The sequence below is a fragment of the Acomys russatus genome, chromosome 19 (genome assembly GCF_903995435.1).
Source record: "Acomys russatus chromosome 19, mAcoRus1.1, whole genome shotgun sequence".
NCBI lineage: Eukaryota > Metazoa > Chordata > Mammalia > Rodentia > Muridae > Acomys > Acomys russatus.
In genome coordinates, this window is record NC_067155.1 from 53,414,180 (window position 1) to 53,433,140 (window position 18,961).

Below are 18,961 nucleotides of genomic sequence, written 5' to 3' on the forward strand. Positions count from 1 at the left end.
TGCAGACAAAAGGCCCCGGAGAGAGTCTTGGAAACCAGATAAAATGCCAGGGCTACTTGTCAGCCCGATACAACTCAATTCTTTCCTGTCCCTCTCAGCTCCTTTAAAGAAGGTTACAGACGGCTGTTTAAAAATAGTTTATCCCAGAGTGTTCTAAAAACACGGCTTTGCTTGGGGACAGATTGTAGGATGTTGGACAGAGCCCCTTGCCCTCCCTGTAGGTTTGGTTTTCAGGAAAGGAATTTGCCTTTGTAGCTACAGGTGATGATGGCAGGATGTGTTATCTAAACACCCTAAGCATCTTCCACATTTAGGAAATATTTTCATTTTTCTGGCTTAGATGCCAGGTTGACCCTTACTCTGCAGTGTCGTGGGCCCCTCCCTATAAGGCGGCACAAGCAGGTTACAGGCCTCTGGGGACTGACAGAGGACCACATCCTTCCTTTGAATTCTCCTGTGGGTCAGGGTACTGGGAGAGTGGGACCAGAATGGACTGCTGCGGGCTCTCATAATTACGTCACTACAACTGTGACATACTTTTAGCTCCCGTTAGCTACTGAGAATAGAAGAAATGGTCTAGACATCACTCATCAAACTACTGTCTTTCTTATGCTTATCTTTTTTTCCCCTCCCTTTAATGGCTCTAGTGAAAACAGCCTTCCCAGAAAAGGTAATGCCGCACCCATTTTGTTCCCTCCCTTTGCAGCCAGTAACTCTTGTTTGGAAACTACAAATTATTTACCTTTCCTCTTCCCTCCCTTCCACCATTGGATTTTTTCTTTTTCCCCATTGTTTTTTTTTTTTTTTTTTCCAGGAGAAAAACAAAATTTTAAGATACTTCCGCCCACCCTCGCATTTTAATTTCTTAAGACCTGGGCATTCTAGCTGTACATACCGAGGCCTGTTCAACTCTCCTTTCAAAGGCTGCTCAATTCTTGGATGACTCAGGCCTCTGAGGAATGGCTTAGGTCAGGCAAGTGCCACTTAAATGGGCCTTTGGAACTCCAGTTGGAGCCCTGAGATCCACTGTTGATTAACTGTCCTCTAGGCTGGGCTCAGGGCCCCCCTCCCCCCTTCTGCGACTGCCTTGCCCTTTGTTTCCGACAGAGGTTGGTTAACAACTCGATCTGGTGAGGCTCCAGGTTTGTCACCAAATAATATTGAGCAATCGTGTGTTTAATGTTCCCAGGCATGTGGCTGAAACCTTTTGAAGGCGAAGGGTAGAAGGCGACAACCTGTTTGTAAGTCTGTTTTTTGCAAATTTTTTTTCCTGCAGTCCTCTCTTGGAAAACAACAAAACAAAACAAAAACCCTAAATTTACCGCCCCACCCCGATCCCCAAACAGAACAAAACAAAAGACCAAACCAAGTTCAATTCCTTCATCCTTATTTTCACCCAACTAGTTTCCCTTGGGTTCAGCAACAAAGGGGAGAATTTCCTTCCTCTCCTGAAATAAGACCCCCTCTCCTCTAATTCTCCCCCCCCTCCCCAATCTAGAAAATTTCTCTGGTGTCACGGTGCCCATCAAAGGCACAGTGGTGCAGAAATAAAAAAAATTTGAAAAGTTCAAAGAGTTTGATCCATTGAGTGCACTGTTGGGAGTTGTGAACAGGGGTCTGTTTTCCTCACCTTGCAATTTAGGGATTGGCAATTTGTTTCAAAATCTTTTGGGCCAGTCTCTGGAAAAGGGATGGGGCTGAGCCCCTCCCCTCAAACCTTTCATCGTAGGAGGTCAGAGTCTACTTGAAGCTCAGGATCCCCTCTCTAGCGTAAACCCCGGGGGGGGGGGTGTGTGGCGCTGACCAGGACCTGTTGGGGGGAAAAAGATTCACATCACCCGAGCAGTGAAATTGGGTTTCTCAGAAAGTAGCTGGAGCCAAGGAAAACCCCAGGTTATGCTTCTGCGCACCTCCCCAAGGAGCTGAAAAGCATGCGGCAACCATGATCTCATTCCTAAACGCCTCACCCACCCCAGCAGGGAGATCAAAGGGGACCCAGTCCCCAGGTGGAAGAGGTGGGGAAAGGGCTTGAGGGTGGAGAAGTTAGCTGAAGTACATGAGGAACGGAAGACAGGCAGGGAGATCTTTTCCAGTTGGGTGGCTTAGAGAATACAGGAAAGATGTATTCTAGGGTCATGGAGGGCTTGGGTCTTTGTTGAAAAGGTGGATGTAATGCTGTCACGGTGGAAGGGGCACCTGGTGGTAGGGGGTGCTCTCTGAAGGATGAGGAAGGTCAGGAGGGAGTCTCTCTGATCTTCACACAATACACCCTCTGAAAAGGGAAAAGAGTGTTGAGTAGATGCAAGACCCACCGGGCTGTGCTTGGAGGAGGTGCGCCCCACAGTGGGAGCTGAGGTCACCTTACTGCTTCCATGCCCATTCAGGAAGTAGCTTCCAGAAGGTTCCTCCATGCCTAGGCCATCGGTGGCAGGCCTTTCTTTCCTTTTTTTCTTTCATTGCCAGATCCTCTATATAGGCCCTAGACTGCCACCCATCAGAATTCCATTGTGGTCCTCACATTTTTTATAGTTCTTATATGGCCTGCCTCTTCACTTGGGAGAAACTGCCAAGAGGGCCCTCCAATGATACCCTGGTGACAAGATGTCTCACCTCGGTCACACTTGGGGAATTGTGTCCCTTGGAGCCCTTAGTGGAAAGGCAGGCAGGTATCATAGGTGGATGTGGGGAGCAGAGTGCTCTTGAAGTCCTGCCCTTGTGCATCACCATTTGCAGTGGTGCTCCCTCCTGGTCTCCATCCCAGAATTCAGGAGGATGTATAATAGCTTGTCGGCAGAAGGATAAGGATTGAACCTTTGTTTTTCGGGGGTGGGGGTGGGGGCAGTAGACAGCAGAGTCAACGAGAGAATATTCTAGAATGAGGAGCCCCTGTCTGTTGCTGTCGGGATCAGGCAGGGCTTCCATTTACAGGTATCCATAGTGCTGGTAGCAGGTCAGGGGAGAACTGTGTGTCTGCACGCAATGGGCCCTGTTCACCTTCAGGGTGGGTAGCTCAGGGGCTGAAAAAGCGACGTCTTCCACAGGCCTCTCTCCACCTCATCCATGCATGCTGCTGGCTCCTCCCCTCCCAGGCCTCCCTCTTGCCTCCCTGCCAGTGATACCTCCCATTTTTCTCGCTCTTGGCATTTATGCCCTTGCTATGATGGTGAGCTCTGCTTCAGGGACCCTACCGGCTGCCACGCGTCTCCCCGTTATTCCTGGAAACTGACCCCTTGCCTGCCTGCTCTTCACTTTCAGGTTCAGCCCAAGTTCCGTTACCCCTTCTACTATGAGATGTGCTGGTATGTCTTGGAGAGATACGTGTACTGTGTGACCCAGCGCTCCTACCTCACTCAGGAGTACCAGAGAGAATTAATGCTTATTGGTGAGTAGCCTACACGTAGCTCAGAGCCAGCTGCTTGGCCAGGACGAAAATGCTTTCTGTCATGGAACCTGCGGACAGTCCTGGCTCCCCTGGGTTTCTTTGGAGCCAGAATGCTGGACAGGAGACCTCTCAGGAAATAGCTCTGCATGTGAGCCTCCTTCCCAGGGCCCCTCCCTTGACTGTGCAGATGCATGGAGGAACCTGTCACCAGCATCGTTGATAAAACAGGACCATCCCACAGAACAAAAATCCCAGGCTCTTTTTGTCCCTCTGTGGTCACCAGTTGGTTTGCCCCCGTAGGGACAGGCCTGTGTCACATGGCTGGTGCCCAAGGTCCAGGCTAACGGTACACAGAAGGGAGGGGTGGCTGGGGCTGGCAACTGACTCGGCTGCATGTCCCGCCCTGCTGTTGGCACTTCAAGGGACATGCACAACTCTCACAGGATACTAAGGTGAGATGGGTTGATCTCATGCTCACAATGTGTGCAATTTCTTCTGCAGACTCTGATTTTTATTTATTTATTTATTTGTTTTAATATCTCTTATTTATTTTAATATCTCTTTCCCTGCTCTTAGTAAGTCTTTCCTTTGGTCTTGTCTTTTGTGGTGTTTTGGGGTTTGGGGCTGGGCAGTGGATCTTCTACTGCCCCTTCCCCCACCCCCACCTCCAACGCCCCTCGCCCCCCCTCCGCCTGGAGTCTTTGGTGTTTCTTTCTTTCTTTCTTTTCTTTTATTCTTTTTCTTTCTTTCTTTTTTTTGTTTTTTTGAGACAAGTTTTCTCTATGTCATCTTGGCTATCCTGGACTCACTTTGTAGACAAGGCTGGCCCCGAACTCACAGAGATCCACCTGCCTCTGCCTCCTGAGTGCTGGGATTAAAGGTGTGCACCACCACCACCACCCGGCTATTTTCAAAGTTTTAAACATTACATTTATTTAGTCTGTCTGCCCCTCCACCTCGATGTGCATGTGTGTATGTGTGTGTGCGTATGCCCATGTGTGTGCACACACACCGGCTTGGCAGCAAGTGCCTTTACTCACTCAACCATCTTGCCAGCCCTTGACTTTTTTTCAATGTGTATGTGCCTTAGTGTATATACGGGTAACATTGTGAATAACATCATATCTCTCAGAACTGGAGTTACAGGTGGTTGTGAGCTGCCACGTGGGTCCTGGGAACCAAACCTAGGTCCTCTGCAAGAGCAGTGATTATACTTACCCCTGCCCTTGACTCATCTGTATAAACACGATAAAATGCCAGGCATATCACCAGTGGTAAAGCAGCCCATGCGGGTGAGCAGAACTGGCAAGGGCAGAGCTGGGATCTGGATCTGTGTGTGGCTGACCGTTGCTGTTCTACAGGGTAGGAGGCCTGGACCAGATCCCTGAAGCAAGGGTGAGTGGAATCTACAGAGCTTCCCGCGCAGCTTAAGCAGTCGTAGTTACATTTTGTGGTCTTCCCTGTAGATGCCCCACGAAAAACCAGTGTAGACGGCTTTTCATCCGATTCGTGGCTGGAGATGGAGGAGGAGTCCTGTGAGCAGCAGCCCCAGGAGGAAGAAGAGGAGGAGGAAAAGGAAGAGGAGGAAGGGCGTGGTACAGATGAAACAGCCAAGGCACCCACCGATGGCTCCACCTCGCCCACCAGCAACCCCTCAGAGGAACAGGACAGCACGGGGAAGAAGCCCAAAGCCCCTGCCATGCGCTTCCTCAAGAGGACTCTGTCCAATGAGTCAGAGGAAAGTGTCAAGTCTACCACAACGCCCATAGAGTACCCCAAGACTCCCACGGGCTCCCCTGCCACGGAGGTCTCTGCTAAGTGGACTCACCTCACCGAATTTGAGCTGAAGGGGCTGAAAGCCCTGGTTGAAAAGCTAGAGTCTCTTCCAGAGAATAAGAAGTGTGTCCCTGAGGGCATCGAGGACCCCCAGGCCCTTCTGGAAGGTGTAAAGGTGGGCAGGGACCGAGGCTGGGTTGGGCTTAGGGGTAGCTCTTCTGGGCTTGCTCCAGCTTCTGGGATGGTACTCTGTCCAGGCAAGCCTCTCTGGGGGGCCACTTAGCTGCTGGGTGGAGGCTTGCTCTGTGGGTGACAACAGCTCCTTTGGGGATCCTTTTTGGAATCTCAAGGCTCCCCCTACCGTACCCCCAGAAGGTTTTCTGTGTGTTGCAACAGCCTTCTGTTGGATTTGGCAGACTGACTTCTGTGTCTTGGTGAGAAAGATTGCCATTCAGGGTTGATTCCATTGAGCGTGAATCTGAGTGTGTGAGTGTGTGTGTGTGTATATACACATGTGTTCACACCTCCTGGTGACCTCCTTCATAATCCTCGGTTATGGGCATGCCTAAGGTTAAGAGTTTTCCATTATCTCAACTGTATCTGCATTCTCCGATTAGGAAGCAGAGCCTGAGGGTCAGGTAGAGCTGGGATGAGGATCCAGGTGGGGGGCATGCCAGAGTGCCTGCTGGGTGTCCCATTGCGCAGAGCTGCTTCTCGTAATAGCATCGCTAAGACTGCACTTTGAGGCTGCGCCATGTCTCCACTTGCTGCCTCCATATCTGACTGGGGCAAGGGAGCTTGTGACCCACTGGTGTTAGAAACTGAGCTCAAGTTTCTACCCAGGGAGTTGGTGGTTTGTCTGGGCAACCCTGTGTTGGCCTTGTAGAGTCTCAAGGACTTAGGTAAAGTTGGGAGCGGTAGGGTGGTAGGGGTTGGGAATGTGTGGAAACACTGGGGTTCAGGTCATGTGGCCTGACTGCCACCGTGTGGCCAGACAGTCACCTCTGGTATAGGGGACCATTGAACAGAAATCACAGGTGCAGGCACACCTTGCTAGTCAGATTCTGTCATCCGTGGAACCAGACAGAACGCAGGGTTCTTGCCCATGCTGGGTGGGTTCTCTGCCTCCTTCCCCATGTCCCCTTTTTGCTGGGCATTTTTGTAGTTTGATCTCCTAACAGACACCTTAGGGTTCTGTCATGTGACTACTTTTTCCTCATGAGCACCTGTAAAATGAAAATGATTTTAATCAATTGGATTTTATTAGGTTTTTGTTTTGCCTTTTTTTTTTTTTTTTTTGAGACAGGGTTTCTCTGTATTGCTCTGGCTGTAGACTGGGCTGGCCTGGAACTCAGAGATCCACCTGCCTCTGCCTCCCTGAGTGTTGGGATTAAAGGCATGGGCCACTGCTGCCTGGGCTGTTTTTTTTTTTTAATTTTTTATCAATCACAAGTAGTAGTACTCAATATTAGCTCCCAAAATATTGTAAACAGGTTAAACATGCCATATGTTTTTCAAGACAATATTTCTCTGTATAGCCCTGGCTGTCCTAGACTCACACTGTAGACCAGGCTATCTTGGACTCACTCTGTAGACCAGGCTGTGCTCCAACTCACAACGATCCACCTGCCTCTGCCTCCCGAGTGCCGGGATTAAAAGCGTGCGCCACCACCGTGTGTTGTATGCCCTTGGTTCCTGACCAGATTTCTTCCTAGGTCTAAGAGTGGACTCCTGCCCTCTGAGGCTGGATTCGCTTGCTGGTAAGGCCTGTCAAGGTGCAGGCATAGGTAGAGTGCAGAGTCCGGGTCTACTGCTGTGATCCTTGTGCTACGTGCTGAGGACAGCCCCACTGTGGCTCTCCTGGCTGGGTTTTTATTTAGGTTCAAGCTCAGTGACAGCCTTCTTCGTTGGGCTGGTGAAAAAAGAGATCCCAGGGTTCTATAAAAGTCTAAGAAAAAAATAAAGTCTAAGAGAGTCATTCCCAGCACCGCAGAAAGCCAATGCCGGGTGTCTTCGGATGTAGCTTTTGTTTTACTTTCATTTTTTTGAAACAGACCCTCCTGTATGCCAGGCTAGGATAGCCTCAGAGTGGTTATGTAGGCTAGGAGTATGGGAAGACAGGCATGTGCCGCTGTGCTCTGTTTACATAGCACTAGGGATTTGAACCCGGGGTTTCCCGCACATTGTGAAGGCGTTCTGCCAGCTGCCTGGAAGCGTCCCTCTTTAAACTCACTTATCTTTGATAGCAGTACCCAGGAAATCAAGGCATAGGAGATCCTTGAGTTCAGGTTTGACTTATGTTTTCAGCTACTGACCATGTGGCCTTGGCCAGGCCGTTCTGCTTTGTAATTTCCGGTGCTGTGTAAAATGGAGATAGTTCCCAGCACTGGGGAGGCCACAGAGGCAGGCAAAGCTGCGTGGTGAGACGTCGTCTCAAAATGCCACGAACAAAATGGAACAAAGACACTAGACGTGGCATTTTTTTTTTTTTTTTTTTTTTTTTTTTATCCTTCTGGGGACCAGATTCTGATGTACCTAGGAGCTTCGTTAAAAACTGATGTGGGCGGGGCTGGAGAGGTGACTCCGTGGCTAAGAGCTCTTCATGCCCTTATAAAGGACCAGAGTTGGGTTCCAGGCTAGCAATGTAAGGTGACCCCATCACCACAACCACCTACCTATAAGTGCAGCTCCAGGGGAACCAGGGCCCTCTTCTGGCCTCTGAGGGCACCTGAACTCATACGCACATACCACATGGAGACACAAAGGCACATATAATTAAAAATAAAATCTTGGTCCGGTGACGGTGGTAGTGGCGGCAAGTGAAGTCGCATGCCTTTAATCTCAGTGCTCGGGAAGCAGAGGCAGGTGGATCTCTGTAAGTCTGAGGCCATCTTGGTCTACAGAGCGAGTTCCAAGACAGCCAGGACTACACAGAAAAAAAACCTGTCTCAATAAAATAAAGTAAAACCCCAGACTGTTAGGTAGCTTAGCAAATAGAGGCACTTGCTGCTAAGTCTGATGACCCAACTGCAGTCCCTGGAACACACATGGTAGAGGGAGAAAATTGACTTGACTGGTGGGCCTATCCTCTAACTTAAAAAGTGTACCGTGGGATGGCCCCCGCCCCAACAAGTAAACATAATAAACATTTTAAAATATTTTTAAAAACTGGAATTGGGGGGAGAGGGGGTTGCTGGACGGATGGCTGCTCTTGTGGAGGACTCAGGCTTGGTTCCTGGCTCCCATGCTGTAGCTCACAATCTCCTGTAACCTCCAGTTACAGGATATGAAACCCCCTCTTAGGTGACAGCACATAAACATATATGAGTACATATAAGCTCACACAAGTACATAGTTAATAAATAAGTAAACCTTAAAAACAAAAGGCTGAAATGGGATCTGGCAAGATGGCTCAGTGGGTGAAGGCACCTAACTGCCAAACCTCACAGCCTGAGGTCAGAACCTGGAACTCACATGGTGGAAGGAGAGAGCCGACTACGGAAAGGTGTCCTCTGACCTCCACACTTGCGCCACGACTGCATATGCCTCCCTAGTAAGTAAATAAATGTCATAAAAATTGAGAGTTTTTAGAAAGCTGAGGTGGTTCAGAGGTTAAGAGCACTGGCTGCTCTTCCAGAGGTCCTGAGTTCAATTCCCAGCAACCACATGGTGGCTCACAACCATCTATAATGAGATCTGGTGCCCTCTTCTGGCCTGCAAGTGTACGTGCAGGCACAATACTGTATACATAATAAATACATATTTAAAAATAATAGAGATAGATAGATAGATAGATAGATAGATAAGCTAAGATAATCTGGGCATGGTGGCACATACCTTTAACCCCAGCACTTGGGGAGGCAGAGGCAGGTGGATCTCTGAGTTCAAGGCCAGTCTGGTCTACGAAGTGAGCAGAACAGCCAGGGCTACACAGAGAAACCCTGTCTGTAAAACTGAAGGTGGGGGTAGAAAAAGCTGAAATAGTACCATGGAGGGAACTGTGCCATAAACTTACTTTTGAGGGCCGAGACTGGCTTTGGCCATCCCCTGTGGTCCCAGGATCTTTTCCTCTTTTCTCTCTCTCACCTCTCTTCCATTCTTGAGGGTGGGGGGACAGTTACCATCTGCATTTGTTTCCTAGGACTGATGTCGCAGGGCACTGTGGGTTCAGTTGCTTTCTGGGTCTGGAGACGGCAAGTCTGAAAGCAAGATGTCTACACAGCCATACCCACACTGAGGGCCCTAGGGAAATGCCTGTCCTTGGCTCCTCCCTCTTCTCATGGCTGCTAGCAGGCCTTGGCATTGCTTGGCTTATAGTTGTCTCATTCTCATCTGGACCCATGGTTAAGATGGATGTCAGTGGCTCTCCCTCCCCCTTTCCCTCCCACACCCTTCCTCACCCCCTGTCCCTCTCCCTCCACAGTCTCACTCGACAGCCCAGTCTATATGTAGCTCCATCTTGTCAGAATCTGGTTTTTTTTTTTTTTTTTTCTTTTTAAGTTTTTCAAGACAGGGTCTCTCTGTGTAGCCTTGACTGTCCTAGGCTCACTTTGTAGATGTGCCTGGCCCTCCGCCTGCCTCTGCCTCCCGAGTGCTGGGATTAAAGGTGTGGGCCACCACTGCCCAGCCAAATAGAGATCAGTTGTATTTTTCTGACATTAAGCTCCAAACATAAGAGGGAAGAAAGTCCAACATACTAAGAGTGTACTTTCCAGCACTTGGGAGGCAGAGGCTGGTGGATCTCTGTGAGTTCGAGGCCAGCCTGGTCTATAAAGTGAGCACAGGACAGCCAGGGCTACACAGAGAAACCCTGTCTCAAAAAACAAACAACAACAACAACAACAACAAAAAAGGGGCACTGCCCAAATGGATGTCAATCCTGAATTAAGAGTGTATTCTCTAAACGGATGTTGCTTGCCTTTGAGGGCAGCTGTGGTGTCAGTTCGCAGTCCATGTACAGTCCATGGTGAAAACTGATGTTTTTGGAGAAGCCGTGAAAAAAGAGGAGGCAGGATCTGTGTCGTGGCTGACATGTGTAAAGCCCTAGCAGGGCCTTGAGGTCCTCTGTAAGCTGGAGTTGATATTGTATTATTCCAGACGCCTTGGAATGAAAACAGTTTTGTTTCTGGTAAGGTCTGAGAGCTTACGGAGGGCGAGCAGAACCTTTTTCTGTGTTGGGGACTTTGAGTTCTCCACCCTGGAACCCACTGCTTTTAAAACTGCCCTTTCTTGTGGTACCAACTCGTGAGATGGTGAGAGGTGTAGAATCTGTTATCAGTGTGCATATGAGTAATGAATGTGCATGTTGCGTGTGTGTGTGCGCGTGTGTGTGTGTATGTGTGTGTGTGTGTGTGCGCACCTTAAGCCCGTGCTCTGTCACCAAGTCTCCACCTCCAGCCCTGATGACTTTGTAAAACCATCGCCTTCTTGCCTACTTCAAAAGAGCCTTTTCAGAGGCGCCAAAAGGCAGGAAGTGAGCAGCCGGCGTGGGGGCGGTGGGGGCGGCGTGACCACAGAAGGAAATGTGTGTACTGTGTCCCCTGCCTGGACAACCTCAGGAGGATAAAGGAGAAGAGAGAGAGGGGAGAAGAACTCAGTTGGATATCCAGGCACATCCAGACCTGGTAGCCACAGGATTTAGGGCCCACCTTACTTTGTAGAGGCTTCTTTTCCACATATGACTGGAACTTTCCATTTGCATGTGTTGGAGTTTGGAGTTAAGACTTGAAACGTTGTTTTAGGGGGAGGCTCACAATGAAATCTACTGCAGATGAGCTTTCTCAGGTGCAGGTGGAGACTGGCACCTGGTGTTCCCTAGAGCAATGGCCCTGGGCTTGTTGGTGCTGCTTTCCTAAGGACAGCCACTGCCTTGGCAGTGGTGGTATTTTTAGGCACTGCACAGATGAGGCTTCCAGAGATTAATACCACCCTGGGGAGCGATGGAGCTCAAATCTCCTGTTCACAAATTAAATTCTTTGAGAGAAGTTGGCAGAAGGGGTACCCAAGGCCTGACCAGCTAGTGTCACTGTCTCTGGTTCCTTTGGTAGGTCACACATGGGCCGGCCCGGCAGCAAGAGCATAATGGTGGCAGGAAGCCTGCCCTGGCTTCGCCAGAGCCACAGAGTTCGGTGGTGTAATCCTTAAGGGGCTGGGACAGAGTAGGCACGCAGCCTTCATTCTGTCTGCACTCAGCGGTCTCACGGAATATATACATCCAGGCACGGCCTCAGGAATCCTATGGGCAGTCCCTCCAGCACAAGGTTTTTGTTGTTGTTTGTTTGTTCTTTGTTTTTTGTTTCTGAGCAACAAAATATTCCATTCGGCTTTGCCTCCCCTAACTTCGCCTTTACAAATGAAAGTACTTCTCAGAAAGACAAGGTCCATTGCGCCTCCTGGTGGCCATTGAGTGCCATGTGCAGAGCAGACGGGAACTTGGCATTCTTTACTGTGTGAGGTATAGCATACAAGGGCACCTTGGGAACACTTTAAAACTAACTTGTTTAATAAAAACATTAAAAGGTGGGAGGCAGAGGCGGGCGGATCTCTGTGAGTTGGAGGCCAGCCTGGTCTACAGAGCCTATTTCAGGACAGCCAAGGCTGCACAGAGAAACCTTGGATAGGGCGTAGGGGTGGCGGGGGACGAATGAGCGAAAAGGCACGCCAGGCAGTGGTAGTGCACACCTTTAATACCAGCACTCAGGAGTCAGAGGCAGTTAAAACCTTTTAAGATCGCCGGGTGGTGGTGGCGCACGCCTTTAATCCCAGCACTTGGGAGGCAGAGGCAGGCGGATCGCTGTGAGTTCGAGGCCAGCCTGGTCTACAAAGTGAGTCTAGGACAGCCAAGGCTACACAGAGAGACCCTGTCTTGAAAAACAAAAAACAAAACAAAACAAAAAAAAACTTTTAAGATCGAGGCTAGCCTGGTCTACAGACTGTGTTCCGGGACAGCCAGAGCCACACAGAGAGACCCTATCTTGGAAAAAAATGAAAACAAAAAATAAAACACAGTAGAAAATGGTATATACTATAGCAGGCAGATCTATGAGTTCAAGGCCATCCTAGTTTACATGGAGAGTTTTAGGCCAGCCGGAGCTACACAGTCATGTCTTTAAAAAACAAAACAGTTTTATTAATTCTTATCTTTTAGATTTGTTTGTTTATTGTGGGTGTTTGCTGTAGTGCCCACCCCCTTACATGACCCTGGGGACAGGGGATGATTTGGCACAGAGTCAATGACACAGACCCTGGGAGTTCTGGTGCAGAGCAGGAGCTGGTTGCTTGTGGAAATAGGGCAACCCTTTATACTCGCCCCCCGAACTCCTCTAGGCTGTTGAAGCTCTCGCCTCCATCGTGTTATCATAGAGTTGGTGTCCATGGCTCACGCCATTGCAGGGTGCCCCGGCAGACTTTTAGTTGGAAATTGAATAAGCGTGGTTGTCAGCGCTCACCTGCAGTCACTTGTTACTGCCCGCTACAGATGGCGGTGTTTGTTGAGACAGGGTCTCACCAAGTAATTCTTGCTAGAACTCACTATGAAGACGAGGCTGGCTTTTGAACCAGAGGAGGGCATCAGATCACACTATAGATGGTTGTGAGCCACCATGTAGTTTCTGGGAATTGAACTCAGGACCTCTGGAAGAGCAGCCAGTGCTCTTACCTTGCTGAGCCACCTCTCCAGCCCTATGTCATGAATTTTATCGGTTGGAAGCTTTCTATAGTTTGCCATTGTGCGGGGCTCTGGGTATACAACGGTGTCAGCTACGCTTCTTATTAGTTTGACAAAACACCTGGCAGAAAGAACATAAGGGTTTATAGTGTCTGAGTTTGTCAGTTCATAGTCACAGGGAAGGTGCGGTGACTCAGAGCTCAAGCAGGAAATCGTGCTCACCTGTAGCCGTCCAACCCCACCCTGTTGCCCTGTAGATCTCCATGTCCAAAACATTCTCTAATCTCCCCAAATTGCCACTAGCTGGCGACAGAGTGTTGACACGCATGAGCCTGTGGGAGACATTATTCATGTAAACCGTAACATAGTCCATCAAGATATTTTATTAGCCAGGCGCGGTGGTGCATGCCTGTAATCCCAGCACTTGGGGAGGCAGAGGCAGGCAGACCTCAGTGAGTTCAAGGCCAGCCTGGTCTACAAAGCAAGTCCAGGACACTGACGTCTACGCAGAGAAACCCTGTCTTGAGAAACCAAAAAAAAAGAAAGAAAAAGAAAGAAAGAAAGACATGAACGGCATTTTATAAATAGCAGTCATAGCTCACTGACATTGGCTGTTCCAGGGCAAAGATTCGAACCCAGGCAGCCCAGGCGACCTCTGTCCTGTTAGTGCTGCCTCCCGTGAGGAGTGGAGAAACTGCCTGAGGCTGCCATCTCAGAAAACCAGTCAACCAAATGATGGCCAAGAAAATAGGACAATAAGTGAAGTCAGTTGGAAGTGGATGAGGCTCCTGCCAGGTAATCCTTAGGGCCATCTAGGTGGCTCAGGCCTCTGCCACACAAGCCTGACAGCCTGAGCTGGATCCTTGGAGCGCGTGTAAAAATGGAGGGAGAGAACTAACTGTACAGAGCTGTCCCCTGAACCCTGCATGCATGCTGTGGCATCGCCGTATGTGCCTCGCGACCCCCCCCCCTGCACTCCAAATAATGTGTGTACAGGCACACACAATACACACACACACACGCAATACATACACTAAATACATTTTTTAAAAAAGATTTACTTATTTATTGTATACACAGTGTTTTTGTCTGCATGTATGTTTGTGCACCAGAAGAGGGCACTAGATCTCACCATAGATGGTTGTGAGCCACCATGTGGTTTCTGGGAATTGAACTCAGGACCTCTGGAAGACCAGACAGTGCTCTTAACCTCTGAGCCATCACTCCAGCCCCTCTACATATCTTTTAAAAACTAAAATAATCGTCGCCTACATTCATCTTCTGTGCTCTTCTGATCTTCCCATTAAATGCTCCTCTGTGACTGGCTGTGTTCTTAAATGTCACTGGAGGAACGCTTGGCCATCTGGCAAAATGTTGGCAGAAAAATCAGTTGTATTGAGTGTATTAGGTTGAGATGGCAGCCTACCACACTGAGTCCGTTGCTTTGTGAGCAGTTTGCAGGTTCCTAAGGGATGACACGGACTCTGACCAGATCCCGGCTTTTTGCATGGAGACTGTGCACGAAGCACTCCACTGAGTTACCTCTCACTTAACATTTTGGGGGACCAAGGTTTAGAAAGGTGTAAAGGCTGGGGAGTGGTACTACCAAGGAAGACCAGACTAGACCTCTGAACTTCTCCACACCCGGCTGTGTCTGGAGGACGTTAAGAAATAAAGACAGGGGCTGGAGAGGTGGCTCAGTGGTTAAGAGCACTGCCTGCTCTTTCAAAGGTCCTGAGTTCAATTCCCGGCAACCACATGGTGGCTCACAACTCTCTATAATGTGATCTGATGCCCTCTTCTGGTGTGCAGGTGTACATGCAGGCAGAATACTGTATAAAATAATAAATAAATAAATAAATAAATAAATCTTTAAAAATAAATAAAGACAGAAAGCTGTGTTTAAGGGCTCAGACCTATAGACTTGTCACTCACCTCTACTGAACCTTGACCGTGATTTTTTTTTCATGTATAAAAGCCTGTAAATGCTGTGTGTGTGTGTGTGTGTGTGTTTTGCTCTGGACAAGTGTCTAGAGTCATAAGTGGCATCAGTAGCTGGTAAGTACATGGTAAATGGTGCGTGATATTGTAAGCGCCTGGATCTCTGTAGGTTTTAGGCCAGCCAGAGCTACAAAAGTGAAATCAGGTCTCAAACCGTTTTTTGTTTTTTGTTTTTAAAGATGGATATTGTATACTGTGAGTCCTTAGGAAACCCAGGTTACTTGGCTTCTACTGAGTGGTAGATGGCGGCAGACAGTGATTTTATTTGGAGGGCTTGCGGTCAGTTGAGGCATTACGTTTGCCTTCATTTCAGATCTTCCCTCAGTTAATATGGATCCTTTGTTTGGCCACAGAATGTCCTGAAGGAACACGTGGATGATGATGCCAGCCTGGCCATCACCGGGGTCCCTGTGGTCAGTTGGCCAAAGAAGACTCCAAAGGTAAGACACACAGATTGCTCACGGGTGGGAGGCCACTTCTCATTGCCTTCTACCCATCCTATGGGACGTGAGTCCTGGGCAAGGGCACCCCACTTGGCATGAATGGCTTTAATGCTCTCCTTTTTAAAGGGCTGCCATTGGCTAGCTACGCAAACTGCAAGCAGTGGCCTCCGGTGGCCAGCTATGCACTGTCGCCTTGAGATTCGCTCTGTCATTAGATGGTGTGTCTCAAATTTCCCTCATCTTTCACTTTGTTCCCTCCCTCCCCCTCCACGGACTGTTTCCCTCCCTTTCAGAGTAACTTCTTTCTCTTCATAAAACTAATCAGCTTTCAACGTAAAAAGTCTAAACTGGGGCTGGGAGATGAGTTAGCAGATACAGGGCTTGTGGGGCAGGCGGGAAGACCTCTAGCCGCCGCGCACGCCTCCGCTGGTGCCCGTATCACCGTTGAGATGCACAACCTGCGTGTGTTTCCTCATTTGCTTCAACCAGCACCTGGAGCAGTTCTGAGGACTCGGTGTGATCATGCACACACAGCTTTCAGAACCAGGGCTGGCACATGGCGAGCACCCTCTGCAGCGGTGCTTCTCAGCCTTCCTACCGCTGCAGCCCCTTAATAGAGCTCCTCAGGCTGCGGCGACACCTCCCCCCACAAACATAATATTATTTTCATTGCCACTTCATAGCTGTGATTTTGCTACTGTTAGGAGTCCTAGTGTAAATGTGTGATAACGCAGGATGGTCTCAGGCGACCCTGTGAAAGGGTCGTTTGACAGCTGTTCTACACGGTAGCCACTGTTGCGCATGGTGGCACACACCCCCAGCACTCAAGGGGTTGAGGCAAGAGTTTGAATCCAGCCTAGGCTACATGGCTAGTTCAAAGGCTAGCTCAGGCTCCACAGTGGCACTATCTCAATAAATTAAGCACTCGAGATTTTGCTTGGTTGCAGAACATTTTGGGGGGTAGGGTTTATAAGAAGGGCCCTGTGTTAGGAGTAGATCCCCAACTGCAAGCCAAAAGGAAAAAAGGAAGAGTTATCCCAGCTCAGGGTACAGCTCAGGGGTAGAGTTCCTGCCTAGCATGCATGAAGTCCTGGATTTCACCTCCAAAAAATATTAAGTATTGCCATTGAGTGTTTTGTTAATTTTTGGCTTTTTTCCCCCTTCTATTATAAATGACACTAAAAAGAACTTTCCAAACCCATAGGCACTGTCAACAGTGACAGCTACCCATTTGTAGTACTTTGCATTTGCAATGTGACTTTTGAAAGTGCTGCATGTGTAAAATATACAGCAGATTTCAGAGACAGCACAAGAAAAACTATAAGCTACTTTATTAATTTCCATATTATCAAAATTAGTGTCGCCTGATGATACAAAATAAAAGCCCAGTAAAACTTGAATGTTACACGAATAACTAATAAATTCTTTGTATAGGTGTGTCCCTTGTGTTCCATGAGATGTATTGTGCTCATCTGAAGTTTAATTTAGGCACACGGTATTTTTAGTTGATAAATCTGGCAACCTTAGTTGAAATGACAAGTTTTCAGAGATATCAGTTTAACTGGGTGGATTATATGGGCTTTGGGTTTGTTTGGTTGGTTGGTTTTGATTTTTTGAGTCATGGTTTCTCTGTGTAGCCCTCCTGGAATGACAGGCGTCCCCACTTCCCTTACTGGCTTGTTTTCTTGGCCTGAATGTGTGCGGTTGGTTCATCTCCCTGTGCCTGCACCGGGGGAGGCACTCAAAGGCCTCTGCACATATGCCCCTGGCTGTCCTGAAACTTCATTTGTAGACCAGGTTGTCCTCAGACTCACAGAGATCTTCCTGCTTCTGCCTCCCGGGTGCTGGGATTAAAGGCCTGTGCCACCACACCCGACCTTATTAAGGGGAATTTTATATGTGTATTTGAAGCAGGACTTAACTCTGTAAGCCAGGCTAACCTAGAGCTCGAGTCCAGGCTGGCCTCAAACTCATAGAGATCCCTCTGCCTCAGTCTCCCAAGTAGTAGGATTACCGGTATATGTCAACATGCATGACTCATTTGCTTCTTTTTACATCTTAAATTGTGGCTACAAAATAATAGTTTCAACGGGGGGTGTGGTGTGTGGAGGGGGTGGTGGCGGCGATATAAACCTATTATCTCAGCATCTGGGAGGTTGAGGCAGAAGGATCAGGGATTTGAAGCCAACCTCTGTCACACAGTATGTATGTTTGGGGCCAGCCTGGGCTACATAAGAGCCTGACTCAGAAAAATCAGCTGAGGATATGGCTTAGTGGTAGTTCAAGGTTCAGTCTCTAAAACTAGAGGGAAAAAAAAAAATCTCAGAAGTACATCTGTGGCTCATTTCACTTTTCTGTCAAATGGTGCTAATTCTGGTGTCTCTTGTCACGTTGTTCGGTTATCTACCAAGAACCTATATCTACATATGGGACTGCTTGGGCAGGACATTCCTTACTTGGGGTTATTGAATTTCTCAAAGCTTAAGAGTGAAAACTGGATCTGCCCGAGACCTGCCCCCAGAATGGGTAGGGTTAAAGGACAGGAGTTGTGTCCTGAACCTGCTGCCTGGGCCTGGGTCAGGGGGCTCTGATGTCGTCCCCACCCCTGCTACAGAGGTGGAAGAATCAGGGGTCTACAGAATGGGGGCCTCTGAAAAGACAAATTTGACGCTCTCCACTGTAATCTCAGAATTAGTGTCAGGGGCCCTGGGAGCTGTTGTCAGCAGTGGCGTTCAGGGCAGATGCTGCACCACACCCAGCTCCAACCAGTTTTTAGGAGTGTTTTTATTTTATTTTATTTTGAGAAAAGTTCTCTCTCTGTAGCCTGGGCTTTCCTAAAACCCACTTTGTAGGTAGCCTAGGCTGCCTTGAACTCCTAGCAGTCTTACTTAGCACCTCAGCCTCCTAAGTGCCAGGATTACAGCATAAGTGAGCCAAAAAAAGCCCTTTTTCTAGTCTTCCACCTGTGTCTCTGTATGTCATCTTCCCCCTGTCCACCTAGATAGAGTTTCTAGATTTTTCTTTGTCCTTACAACCAAGTTAGGCGGTGGATGGCCTCCTCTCTGTAATGCTCCGTGGTGAGTGGCTCAGAGAGGCATCCCACCTGCCTCAGGCCACACAGTTTTGTGAGCCTGTTTCTGCCCGTGCTGTTTCTGTGAGAAGTCAGTGAAATGTGGCAGAGGTTGGGGGGTGGGAGGGGGGAGGGCAGCACACCACGCTTAAGCATTTCCTGGCGGGTAGGGTTAAAAAGTTAATAGGAAAGGAAGGGATGACTGCCCGGGCCACACGGGGTCTCTGGGTTCCCAGGTTTGCAGTGGAGCTTCCTTCCAACTTGGTGCCCTGGGGTTGAAAGATCAAAGGTGCTCACTGAGGCCACCAGGATGCTAGGCAGGGAGTAGGGTCCGGTTACCCTACCAGTAATTAACGCTCAGGGGTGATCAGCAAGAAATGCTTTGATCTCCCACCTCCTTTCTGGAGAATAAAGCCCACTTCTGGAACTGATTAGGAGCTGGGAGGTCCTTTCTGGCCGGGCGGCCTTTAACTCCAGGATGCTACCAGTCACCATCCATCACTGGTCCCCCCAATTGGCTCTTTCCATAAGTGACATTGGACTTGTTTTTGATCTGTCTACACCCTGGCTGCTTCCTTTCATAGCCAGGTGGTGAGATTTGGGGGTCCTGTCTGTGACCCTTG

General features: G+C 48.8%; 1 protein-coding gene across 11 annotated transcripts in view; it reads left to right on the plus strand.

The window, feature by feature from the left end:
* Positions 1–18,961, plus strand: part of Kdm2b (lysine demethylase 2B) — a 123,231-nt gene that overhangs the window by 52,417 nt on the left and 51,853 nt on the right. For all 11 annotated transcript variants that reach the window (XM_051161514.1, XM_051161512.1, XM_051161513.1 and 8 more), the window contains 3 exons: positions 3,256–3,382; positions 4,849–5,333; positions 15,179–15,265. In XM_051161514.1, the coding sequence (XP_051017471.1) occupies positions 3,256–3,382; positions 4,849–5,333; positions 15,179–15,265 (699 nt within the window). The remainder of the gene's footprint in view (positions 1–3,255; positions 3,383–4,848; positions 5,334–15,178; positions 15,266–18,961) is intronic.